The sequence below is a fragment of the Octopus bimaculoides genome, chromosome 12 (assembly GCF_001194135.2).
Source record: "Octopus bimaculoides isolate UCB-OBI-ISO-001 chromosome 12, ASM119413v2, whole genome shotgun sequence".
Classification (NCBI taxonomy): Eukaryota; Metazoa; Mollusca; class Cephalopoda; order Octopoda; family Octopodidae; genus Octopus; species Octopus bimaculoides.
This window is the reverse complement of record NC_068992.1, coordinates 66,173,987-66,185,341: the sequence shown is the minus strand read 5'-3', so window position 1 is coordinate 66,185,341 and position 11,355 is coordinate 66,173,987. Positions and strand designations below refer to the sequence as shown.

Genomic DNA, 11,355 nt, shown 5'->3' with positions numbered 1-11,355 from the left:
CCCCCCCGTGTCACCCTGTTAACATGTGTGTAATGTATGGGATTCAGTGTGAGGCATTTTTCATGTTAGAATGGTTGCCTGCTCTGCTAAACATTCTTCTTATTTAACTCTATAATACCTCAGTTACCAATATGGAACCGAATTTAGTCTTTTTTCAGTTTATTCAATCATTTGTTTCTTGGGAGAGTCATTCTCTTTTGGTGCCTTATAATTTAACACACTCACCGTCAACATTTCCACTTATTTCTTTTTTATTCTTCTAAAATTTTCATTTCCAAAAACGAAACGATGATAACATGTTTCATGTGGAAACTTAAATCCACCACCACCATCATCATCATCATTATTCTGTCTCCAATTCCTTTACCTTAGACTTTCAATTAAAGGTTTGTTCATATTCATCTTTACTTTGTATCAAGAACTTTCCAAATAAGTTTCCCATGCTTCCACTTCCCACATACAACCATTTAAGCATCACAAAAAGTACTTTGCAGTATTTGTTCTGACCCTTTACATTCTGAGTTCAAATCCTGCCATGGTCAACTTTTTTTTTAACATTGTTATTATTGAGTGAGACTGTGAATTGTTTATATCCTGGATGCAACGTACAAATGTATTTAGCCATTATTCAAACTTCAGTTGAGAAAAGATTAAAAACTTTGTTGGAAGCAAAGAACAGCTTCTTTTGAATTGTGAATAGATATAAAATGCTGTCAATAAATATAACAATCAACCTGTAGACTTTTATTACCTGAAAGCTAAAAACTTTGTATTTTATGATAAAATAAATAATGGATAAATATATATATGCACCACCTGGTATATAGACAGTCTGTGGACAGTGTATAAAGACACTGTGGATTGGCTTTATCTTATTACACTACGTACATACATGCATTTGATTCGTCTGTTCCCATTGACCCACTTACTGGTTCACTGCAGAATGTAACATATTTACAAAGAAGGTCGTCACCTTACCTGTTGTGTTTCAGGGTATTAACCTTATCACTAGAAACAACAGATAAATAGTTTCATCATTTGTAATCTCATTAGCAGAAACACCTGAAATATCTCTAGACGTTTAATCAAAGTACCCTATCTCCCTGAAATATAAATACTTTTGTAAGTAAAGCAACATTTATATGGGGTTTGCAGGATTAATGTCAGAGGGTCCAGAATATTCTTAGTTAACACTGCCTTTCATCTTTTTCAGGGGTCGATAAAATCATTCTAATCCCATTTGCAGTCTCTTATTTCTTTATTGCCTACAAGGGGTTAGACATAGAGGGGGCAAACAAGGACAGACCAAGGGATTAAGTTGATTACACCGACCCCAGTGCGTAACTGGTACTTAATTTATCGACCCCGAAAGGATGAAAGGCAAAGTTGACCTCAGCAGAATTTGAACTCAGAACGTAGGGGCAGACGAAATACCGCTAAGTATTTCGCCCGGTGTGCTAACGTTTCTGCCAGCTCGCAGCCTTCATTTGCAGTCTCTTATCAACCATAGCCATCTTGAGGTGGTTTTAGCTGCCATGCCTATTTCCTGGATGGCTTTCTTCAGTTGCCTCAGGTCCAGGCCTACCTTTGGCAGGAAACAGCACACTGATGTTGATGACTCTCTTATCTGACAGAGAATCCTCAAATGGTTTAACAAAGGTTCTCAGGCACAAAACGTTCAGAACTCTGACATGGAATGGAATGACACTTCCATAAAATAATTTGAACAGCTGTCAGAATAACACAAGCACTGAGAGCTGTGTGTGTGTGTGTGTGTGATATGTTTTTGAGACTGGAGAAAGAGTGACCTCGTTATCTCTCAGCTAAATTTAGTCTTTTGTAGTAAATAGTTAACCTTTATTGAGAACGACTTGTGTCAAATATGACATGATTAACCAGTCATTTTAACCCCGAGAATGAATGAACTGATAAAGCTATCACCAAGAATTTAGTTGTTGTTATTACTTAGCCCCAGGTTAAACAAATCGATCAATGATCAAAGGTATTCCAGATGTAACTATCATGTCTTTAAAGTAAAACTACATTAACTAATACACCCTTCTTAAGTTGGTAGGCTGTTCAGAAAGATTAACTACTATTTCTAGCAAGCCAGTTGACCACATTGCCATAATACAAGCAATGTTCTTCATTTCCAGTCTTCCATAAAAACATGTCCGGCCATGGAGAAATATTACATCATTTGAAAAGAAGCGTCGGCAGCAAGGCCTTATCGGCAGGACCTTAACAGATCAGATTCCTGGCTTTGAACTAGCAGGATGTCATGCAGAGGATCTTGGATACAAGACAATGGATGAGACCCTAATATTCCTAGTTAGATGGAAACTGTGGGACCAAATGGAGCAATACCTTGTGACACCTATAGTATGCACAACCGAAACCCTTATAAAATGGGGCGTCCTATGGGATGACTTAGATGAGATGAGATTGAAAAGAGCTGATATTTGGCAACAGGAAGGGCATCCAGTTATAGAACGTTTGCCTCAACAAAATCCATCTGATTCATGCAGACATGAAAAAAATGGATCATTATGTGTGGGTGTGTGTGAATGCTAATATCTGTTCATGCATGGCTGTGTGTTTGTGCGAGTCTGTTCTACTTAAACAGACGACTCAGTGTCTCAATGAATGACAATAACAGTCATGTCCCAATAAGTTCTCCTTGTTTCAGCTGTTTCTATTCCCAGCTCTATCTTTAATCCCAGTTTTACCCTGCTGTGTCAGAAGATGACGCCAGTAACTATTAATGTTCAGACTGACCTCAATTACTGCCTGATAATTGAGGTCGTTAAATAATAGGCTGGTTTATAATAATCATCATCATTATCATTATTAATATTCATTATTATTATTATTATGTAAGATAAAGAGGTGAGCTGGCAGAATCACTAACACGCCGAGTAAGATGCTTTGTGGCATTTCATTTGTCTTTAAAATCTTAGTTCAAATATCACCGGGGTCAACTTTGCCTTCTATTCTTTCGGGGGTCAATAAATTAAGTACCAGTCGGGCACTGGAGTTCAATGTAATCGACTTACTCCCTTCCCTAAAATTTCAGGCCTTGTGTTTATAGTGGAAAGGATTATTATTATGTCAGATGGAAACAATAAACCTGAGACAAGATGGTGGACTGGCAGAATTTGTAGAATAATGTAGAAAATGTCTTGGAGTATTTAGTGATTTTCTGTGTTCCCATTCTATCAAAATTGCCTTTCATCTTTCTGGGTTCATTAACATTATTGATTATTTCACCAATTGTAATTAAGTTAGAAATCATTCCCCTGCACCTCATATTCTGAGTTCAAATCTTGCTGAGGTCAACTTTGCTTTTCATCCTTTCAGGGTCAATAAAATAAATTACCAATTAACTATTAAGGGTCAGTGGTATTGGCTAAACCCCTCCCCTCAAAATTGCTGGCTTTGTAAAGGGCAGCAACTAAATACCACAAAGTGTTTTGCTTCATGCTCCAACATTTCTCTTAATTATTGTCCTTAATTATGATCCTTAATTATTGTCTCTAAAATAAGTAGAAAAGCCTGAAACTTGGGAGAAGGGCAAACTTGACTTTGGTGGGATTTGAACTCAGAATGTAAAGAAACAAAAGAAATACCACAAAATCATTTTCTGAAGATGCTGTAATGATTTTGCCTGGTCACCACCTTAACAACAACAACAACAATAATAATCCTTTCTGCTATAGGTACAAGGCTTATAGGTACATGAGGAGCACTTCTTAGTAATATAAACCGCCAACACCTCCCCTACCACTCCGGCTTCACTAAGATAGTGAAGACACTTGTCCAAGGTGTCAAGCAGTGGGACTGAACCTGGAACCACGTGGTTGGTAAGCAAGCTACTAACCACACAGCCTGTATATTTATGAGTGTGTATATGCGTAGAGTTGAGAAAGGTATGAACGTCACACAATCTCCTGTTGTCTTCGAATTGAAGGCGTAGTTTTTATATAAAAGATATCGTTATTTAACTTCTAAACACAAATTCACCGAGTCAGGGGACCGAAATGACCCTCATCCCTGGGGGGAAGATAAGTGATGATGTTGACCTTAATTGCGTTTAATAGTAGCAACGTGGTTTATTTTTGCAAACACCACCACCACCACCACCGTCTGCCCGTCTCTACCTTATCACAAAAAGTCTGTCGTCGACTCCGTCACACTTTTGTTACCATGAAAGTGAGAGAAAGGGAGGTGGGAACTTTCACACTCTTTCTATCTTTTATTTTCGTTTGTCTTTTGTTTATCCTGTCAATAAATCAGTTGATCCACAGTCTTCCAACTTATCATTTATAGTTCACATATGACGGGCCCAACCTGAAACATCACATCTAATCACTTCTCTCTTGATATATAAACTTAATTTACGATTTCATTATCCCCTCTCTGCCCGATTGTATTCGTTCCACTTCCTGTCGATTCACCCCAAGTCCATCCACGCTTCTGCCTTTCTCTCTCCTCGTCTCTGTTTCCTTCATAAATCCACTTCGGTTCCTTTACAATGGACTTCAAAGAACGACGCAAATGGCCAGGTAAGGTTCCACTTACACCCCGTGTCCAAATTCTCTCTCTCTTTCTCCACACACACACACACAAACACGCACGCACACACCGGTTTCTGAATAATTTCTTGAATTCCTGCTCCACTTTGTTTTTTTTTTGCCTCCTCTGTATATTTCTTTATTTCTTTATTGCCCACAGGGCGGGGGTTAAACACAGAGGGGACAAACAAGGAGAGACAAAGGGATGAAATCAATTAGATCGACCCCAATGCGTAACTGGTTCTTATTTAATCGACTTCGAAAAGACGAAAGGCAAAGTCGACCTCGGCGGAATTTGAACTCAGAACGTAGGGGGCAAACGAAATACCGCCCGGCGTGCTAACGAATCTGCCAGCGTATATTGAGAAAAACTGATTATTCACCAGATAAAATCATCGAAGACGATTGAAAGTTTGGTCGATGGAATTCTATAATCATTTTATTATCGCGTTTTCCCTGGAAGCAGAATTACAGGTGAACGAGACAAGGCAGGACCCTGTACATGGTCGTGCGACATACTAGAAATAGCAGCCAAATTTCTCTCAAACCACACAACCATTCTACGAAAAAAAGTACTATTGTGTACTATACTTCGGTGTCTACTATGCCTAGAACAAATTGGATGGTCCCACTCGGAACACCTTTGATTATATATGCATTCGACGAGAGGTCATCCCTCGGGCTTCCATGGTGTCGGCAATTAAGTATTTTTAAATCTAAAACCGCGTATTATTATTATTTAAAAAAAAAACTTAGTCGGAAATTTTCGACTAAAATTTAGCCGATAAATTAGCGTTTTTTGTTTCAACTAAATATAACACTTGTTTTGCCTTGTTTATGTATCTTAGTGAAGCCGGAGTGGTTGAGGAGATGTTGGTGATTTATATTACTAAGAAGTGCTCCTCATGGCAAGTACCTCAAAAAGACCATCACAACAAAGTCCAAATCCTGGGGAACTGGGGTATTGACTAGAAAAAGGGTGAAGTGAGGTTTTGGTGCCTTAAAACTCGTCAGCCTGGGAAAGTAGTTTATCGAAGAAAGGGCAAACTCTGACTTTAAATATCTGCTCCACTTACGGAAAAGGGTTCAGGAGTAAAACCCAAGGAAAGATCTGCCAACATTGTTTTCACCTTTGTCCTGGCAACTTCTGGGACAACACTGGTGCCAAGATGTGACTGGCACCCTTACCCTTTCCCTGGATGATTTTTGTGGTGTGGAGAGAGGAGGCCTGCTGCATGGGTCTGTGTCCTGGTGAGAACGCTCCAGCGTTGCCTCACCACGAATACACAATATGGGAAACTGCAGATCATTGGTTATAAACTTGCCCTCAAATTGGCCCTGCCTCTAAGGACCAGAAGCAGTTTTTAATGGAAGTGAAGCCTTTGTATTTCACTGGACAGTTACTGCCAGTCTCAAGCTGGGCAGATCCCAGCCAACTGTGTGTTGTCTCACTGCAGCTTGTCTGCCTTTCTGGGTTTGTGGAGCTTGGGGATACAAGTAACCTGAATTGCAGATGGTATACACTTCACCAAGCACAACAAGAAGACAAAAGAAGAAGCCATCTCTCAGGTTAGGATATTAGAAAGTACAGGCCACCAGCACTGGACTGTCAAATAACCTCTTGAAGATCAGTGACACAGGAAAAGACAGCTTTGATTAATGGGGAACTGCTAAAATTTCTTGTGGCCATTGTGACATTATAAGAGGCACATCTCTTGTAGAATTAGGAACTCTATGTGATGGAGAGAGAGAAAGAGAGAGGGTGAGAAGGGAGATAGAGAGAGAATACATTTTTTTGCTAAGGAAAAAGCTTAGGCAAGACTAGAGAATCTGGCGTTGGTTTGGCAGTGAGAAACTTACTTCCGAAGGTGGTGGAGTTGAATGAGAGAAGGACCCAGGGGATTTTCGTACTTCAACTGCACGCCTCTGATGGTTCTGGTAACTTTGTCCAATCCTTTACTTTACATAAGATTCAAAGAATGAATTCTTTTTCTAGGACAACTGAGAATGCCAGGAACCAGGAACAGCTAACTGGGTTGATTGGTGGGGATTTAGTGGCGCGTGTGGCCGCCATCTTGGAAAGTACCATTGCGCATGTGCAAGGGACTTGCCGTCAGCAGAAGTACCCGAGCACGCATGCGCAATGCAACAGGTGGAGAGAAAGCTGTAGGGTCCGATCTCGTTTTCTCTCAAGCAGGCGTCGTGACAACACGTATCTCTTTTCTCTCTAGCAGCAGTGGTGACAACACGTATTTCTTAACTCGACCCCGACATGTGGTCGAAGCTTCTTTGGTATTCTAGCGGCATGCCTATTCACTCAGGAACGAAACGGCTCTACACCAACCTAGAATAAACTATTGATCTGTTGTTACCGTTATTCCTCGTGTTGTTGTATTTCTGGATTTGTGTGTTTGTATGTATGCGCATGTGTGTGTACCTCTGTCTCCTTGTGTGTGCATGTTTGAGTGTGTGCATGTTTGAGTGTGTCTATGTGTATGGGTCTGTGTGACTATGTACATGTGTCTGTTATGTATGGATGTATATGTCTTTGTGTGTATCCGCGTGTGTGGAATGTGTGTGTATATGGTCATGTGTTTCCGTCTCCTTTTCTCTGTGTGTGCGTGTGCACGCTTGTCTGTCCATATTACCTATGTACCTATCTATCTACTTACCTATGTATCTGTTAACTTGCATGTCCATTTACCTACACACACATAAACGACAGCCTAATGTACCTACATATGTATATATTATGGGTATCACTACTTTCTATGTGTATTCCTTATTTAATACGGGGTTGTTTAATTTATGTGGACATATTCCTGTATTTGTCTGAGTGAAGGGTCTTTCAGGTGTTTGGATAAGCTTCACAGAAGAAATATGTTCTATTCATAAAGGAAGAAATATAGCAGATGTCAAAAATTACAGACCTATCTCACCTGTCTTTCTAATTTTACATATCAGCAAGGTCATGGAACAAGTTATCTGTGAGAGACTGATTACATTCCTGGAAGGGGAGGGTTCCTCAACATGCCAAATGTCGAAATGCTATAATTGGCTTTTAAGGAAGTTGATTATGGGATTAAGGAAGCTGATTATGGGAGTATATGTTACAGGTTATAGATCTTGGTGTGATTTTAGGGGACAAATCTCAAGTTGTTACAACAGACAGACAAAACAAAAAACAAAATAGCCACAGTTGAAATGTCTTTGACCTTAGGTCAATGGAATCAGGAGTAGGATGGAATTAAGCAGCAGCAGCAGCAGCCCTTACTCCCCATACCTCACCTCACCCACTTTCATTTCTTTTCTATTCTAGATGCTTCTCAGGAAATTCAAGAAACACTTCTGCAAAGAATAATGATACTTGATGGTGCCATGGGAACAATGATCCAAAAACATTCATTGGTTGAAGAGGATTTCCGTGGAACTCTGTTTCCTGATCCCATAAAACCTCTTCAGGGCAATAACGATGTCCTCACTCTAACTCAACCAGATCTTATCTATAACATACACAAGGTAACAACGTATTACCTCTCCATTTCTTTCTCTCGCTTATTCTAACTCCTCCCCCCTCTTTGTCTGTCTGTTTGTCTTTCTCTCTTTCTGACATACATTAGGTAAAAAAATATATATATATACCTCCATCTTTCTCTCTCCCTCACTGTTTGTCTCTTTGTCTGTCCCTGCTCCATCTCTGGCATACGTAAGGTAAAAGAATATAGCTCTGTCTGTCTGTCTCTCAGTGCTATACATAAAGTAACAAAACAAACTGCTTCCTTTTTTCCTCCTTCTCTCTCTATCTTTCTCCCAGTTCTTCTGTTTGTCTTGCATACGGAACGATATCCCTCTCTCTTTCACTCATTCCCCTTATGAGCTTACAATTCTCTCTTTTTTTTGATGAAGGACTAACATCCAAAATGTTAATAAAATTCCTCTTTCCATTATTGCATTTACATAACTTACACACACACTAACATACATGTTTATAATTATATTATTTTTTCATATTTTCACCCAAAATAAAAGTCTTACCTGGATGCTGGGGCAGATATTACTGAAACCAACACATTCAATGGAACCAAAATTGCCCAGGCTGACTACGGCCTGGAACATCTTGTAAGTATTATCTATGGTTCTCTGTTACCATTAACTTAATTCCATTGACTTGTCTTTGTCTTTTACTGAAATGGTAACTATTAACTTTCTCTTGGACAACTTTGGTGGCGTGGAGAGGGAGAACTGACTGCTTGGGTAATTTCTGGTCTTTTGTGGGGTCACGAGATTTATGGATGATTGCCTCAGTTCAGCAGCTGAACTGTGAGGAGGAAAGAGAAGCTTTAAGACTTTATTTCTTGCAGAAAACAAGGAAGAGAGATACAAATTAATTCAGACAACCTGGGAGTTCTGTCCCCATCTTTTAACCCTGGAAACGGTTCATATCCTTACAATATCTGGGCTCAGGATATTTAATTCTACTTCTAAAATGTGTTGGTTTCCCTATGGATGGGGATAATGCACTGGCTACATCACGTGTCCTTATTAATGTGGTAATATCAGGTTTAGTCTCTAGGTCTGTGGATTTGTGCAGAATTCTTACAGATTTATCTCAAAGAAGAAACTTGATGAAACCTTTAAAGATACATGCTTTATGTTAAAACTTGTTTTGGATAAAGTAAGCTAATTAAGCTGTAGAAATAATGTCAAAGTAGACATTAAAGCATGATGCATCTTCTGACTCATCAGAGCCTGTTCAATTACGTAACCTATGCCAATATGGAAGCTGGATGTGAATGGATGATGATGATGTCACCGCCACTACCAGAGGTCATTACATCCCAGCAGTTATTACATTCCAAAGGTTATTGCAAACCATGGCTTATTACATTTTGTGGCTTATTACTAATTCTGGGAAATGAAAGATGTTTAATTTTAATATTTTGTAGGTTTATAAAATGAATTCTGAATCGGCAAAACTAGCAAGGGCTGCGGCAGATAACGTGTTTCGAGAAACAGGTAATTCTATTAGATTTGTGCTGTTTCTGTTTGTTAATTATGGTAGTAATTAATGTATGTTTAATGAGATTTTAGGATGGTGGAGTCACCCACCATCACCACCATCATCATTACAACTTCCACCTTCATCCCACCACCACCACCACCACTACCAACACTGCTGCTTTCAACACCACCATCACCACCACCACCTTCATGAAACTGTTGCTGCCAACCCCCACTGCCAGCCCCATGTTGATCATGGCCAGTGAAGCCAACCTACTCTTATTCTTCTTACATCTTTCAAGGTAGACTTAGCTGTAAAATCTTGATCATGGCACCATTTGCAATCTCACACAACTCTCACAGTTGCCATAACTGAAAACAAGCCAAAATAATGTTTTCTTTGTTAATTTTTAATGAATGTTAATAATTCTTTATTTTGTGTTTTTGTTTCCACAGAAATAATTCATATTTATTGAAATATGGTTCATTTATTATTCATGCCATTCTTGTGTCTTGTGTGTTTGTTTTATTGCAGGAATACAGCGTTATGTCGCTGGAGCAATTGGTCCTACCAATAAAACTCTCTCTCTCTCTCCATCAGTGGAACAACCAGAACTGAGAACCATCAGTAAGTAATGGCACCAAAAGAGAAAGAATGGTCACAATCACCAGGCAAAATATAGCAGTCTGTGTGATTGTGTGTGTGTGTATATGTGAAATGCACTCTCTCTATTTATTGTGATTCTATACATTGTTTTTGCATCATACATACATACATAGATAAAGACACACACACACTTCTGTGTGTGTGTGTGTTTTAGGAAGAGGGGAACGGACAAGCAAACTATGTGGTATCACTTTCAAGCATTTAATTTATAATTAAAACATAATTGCTAAGTTTTTAGAGTAAATAAGAGATGAAGAAATAATCCCTAAAGAGTCTTGCAGCTGTCTCTGGAATAGCTGAGCATGTGGAGCAAATGTCTTTGAGTAAAGATTCCGTCTGTTAAGAATTATCCCTGATCAAGGATATTAGTATATGTATGTATATGTGTGTGTATAATATACATGCATACATAACTAATTTAATTATTATTATAATTAATGTTTTTTCTTACATGTTGGTGTTATCATTCAAAATGGTCGTGTGTGAAAATTAAATTCTTAATTAAACCTTCAACATCTTCTCTTCTCCATTTTTCTAATTGTTAGTGGTGCTTTATATAAGATTTTATCTTATACATGCCTATAACAAACTTTTTACATACATGTATATACATTCACAAAGTAATCTTTTGCTATATCATGGTTCGCTTATCACTCAGTACATCGTGGTTCACTTATCATGCACTGAGTACATTGCAGATTATTCTGGCTAATATATGTTAATTTATATTGTGGACTTCTCTGTATATCGTGAGTTTCTGCGGCTGATAGGAATTTATATTTTTTTAAGATTTGAATTATTTCAATGGGAGGCTTTGGAATGTAACACCCACGATAGTCGAGGGATTACTGTGTGTGTGTGTGTACTTTGTGTGAGCTGGCTGAATCGTTAGCACGCTAGGTGAAATGCTTAGCGGTATTTCGTCTGCTATTATGTTCTGAGTTCAGATTCCGCCAAGGTCGACTTTGCCTTTCATCCTTTCGGGGTTGATAAAATAAGTACCAGTTATGCATTGGGGTCGATTACATCGACTTAATCCCTTTGTCTTTGTTTGTTCCCTCTATGTTTAAGCCTCCTGTGGGCAATAAAGAAATATATATATATATATATATA

General features: G+C 38.7%; 1 protein-coding gene across 2 annotated transcripts in view; it reads left to right on the top strand.

Annotated features, from left to right (window-relative positions):
- Nucleotides 1–1,055: 1,055 nt before the first annotated feature.
- LOC106884474 (methionine synthase) overlaps nt 1,056–11,355 on the top strand; it is a 38,544-nt gene continuing 28,244 nt past the window's right edge. The window contains exons 1-5 of one of the 2 annotated variants that reach the window (XM_052972232.1): nt 1,056–1,122; nt 7,894–8,093; nt 8,604–8,693; nt 9,521–9,590; nt 10,111–10,203. In XM_052972232.1, the coding sequence (XP_052828192.1) occupies nt 7,935–8,093; nt 8,604–8,693; nt 9,521–9,590; nt 10,111–10,203 (412 nt within the window). In that variant the 5' untranslated portion in view covers nt 1,056–1,122; nt 7,894–7,934. Of the gene's footprint in view, nt 1,123–4,321; nt 4,566–7,893; nt 8,094–8,603; nt 8,694–9,520; nt 9,591–10,110; nt 10,204–11,355 lie in introns of those variants that run through there. The other variant, XM_014935876.2, reaches the window with a different exon arrangement.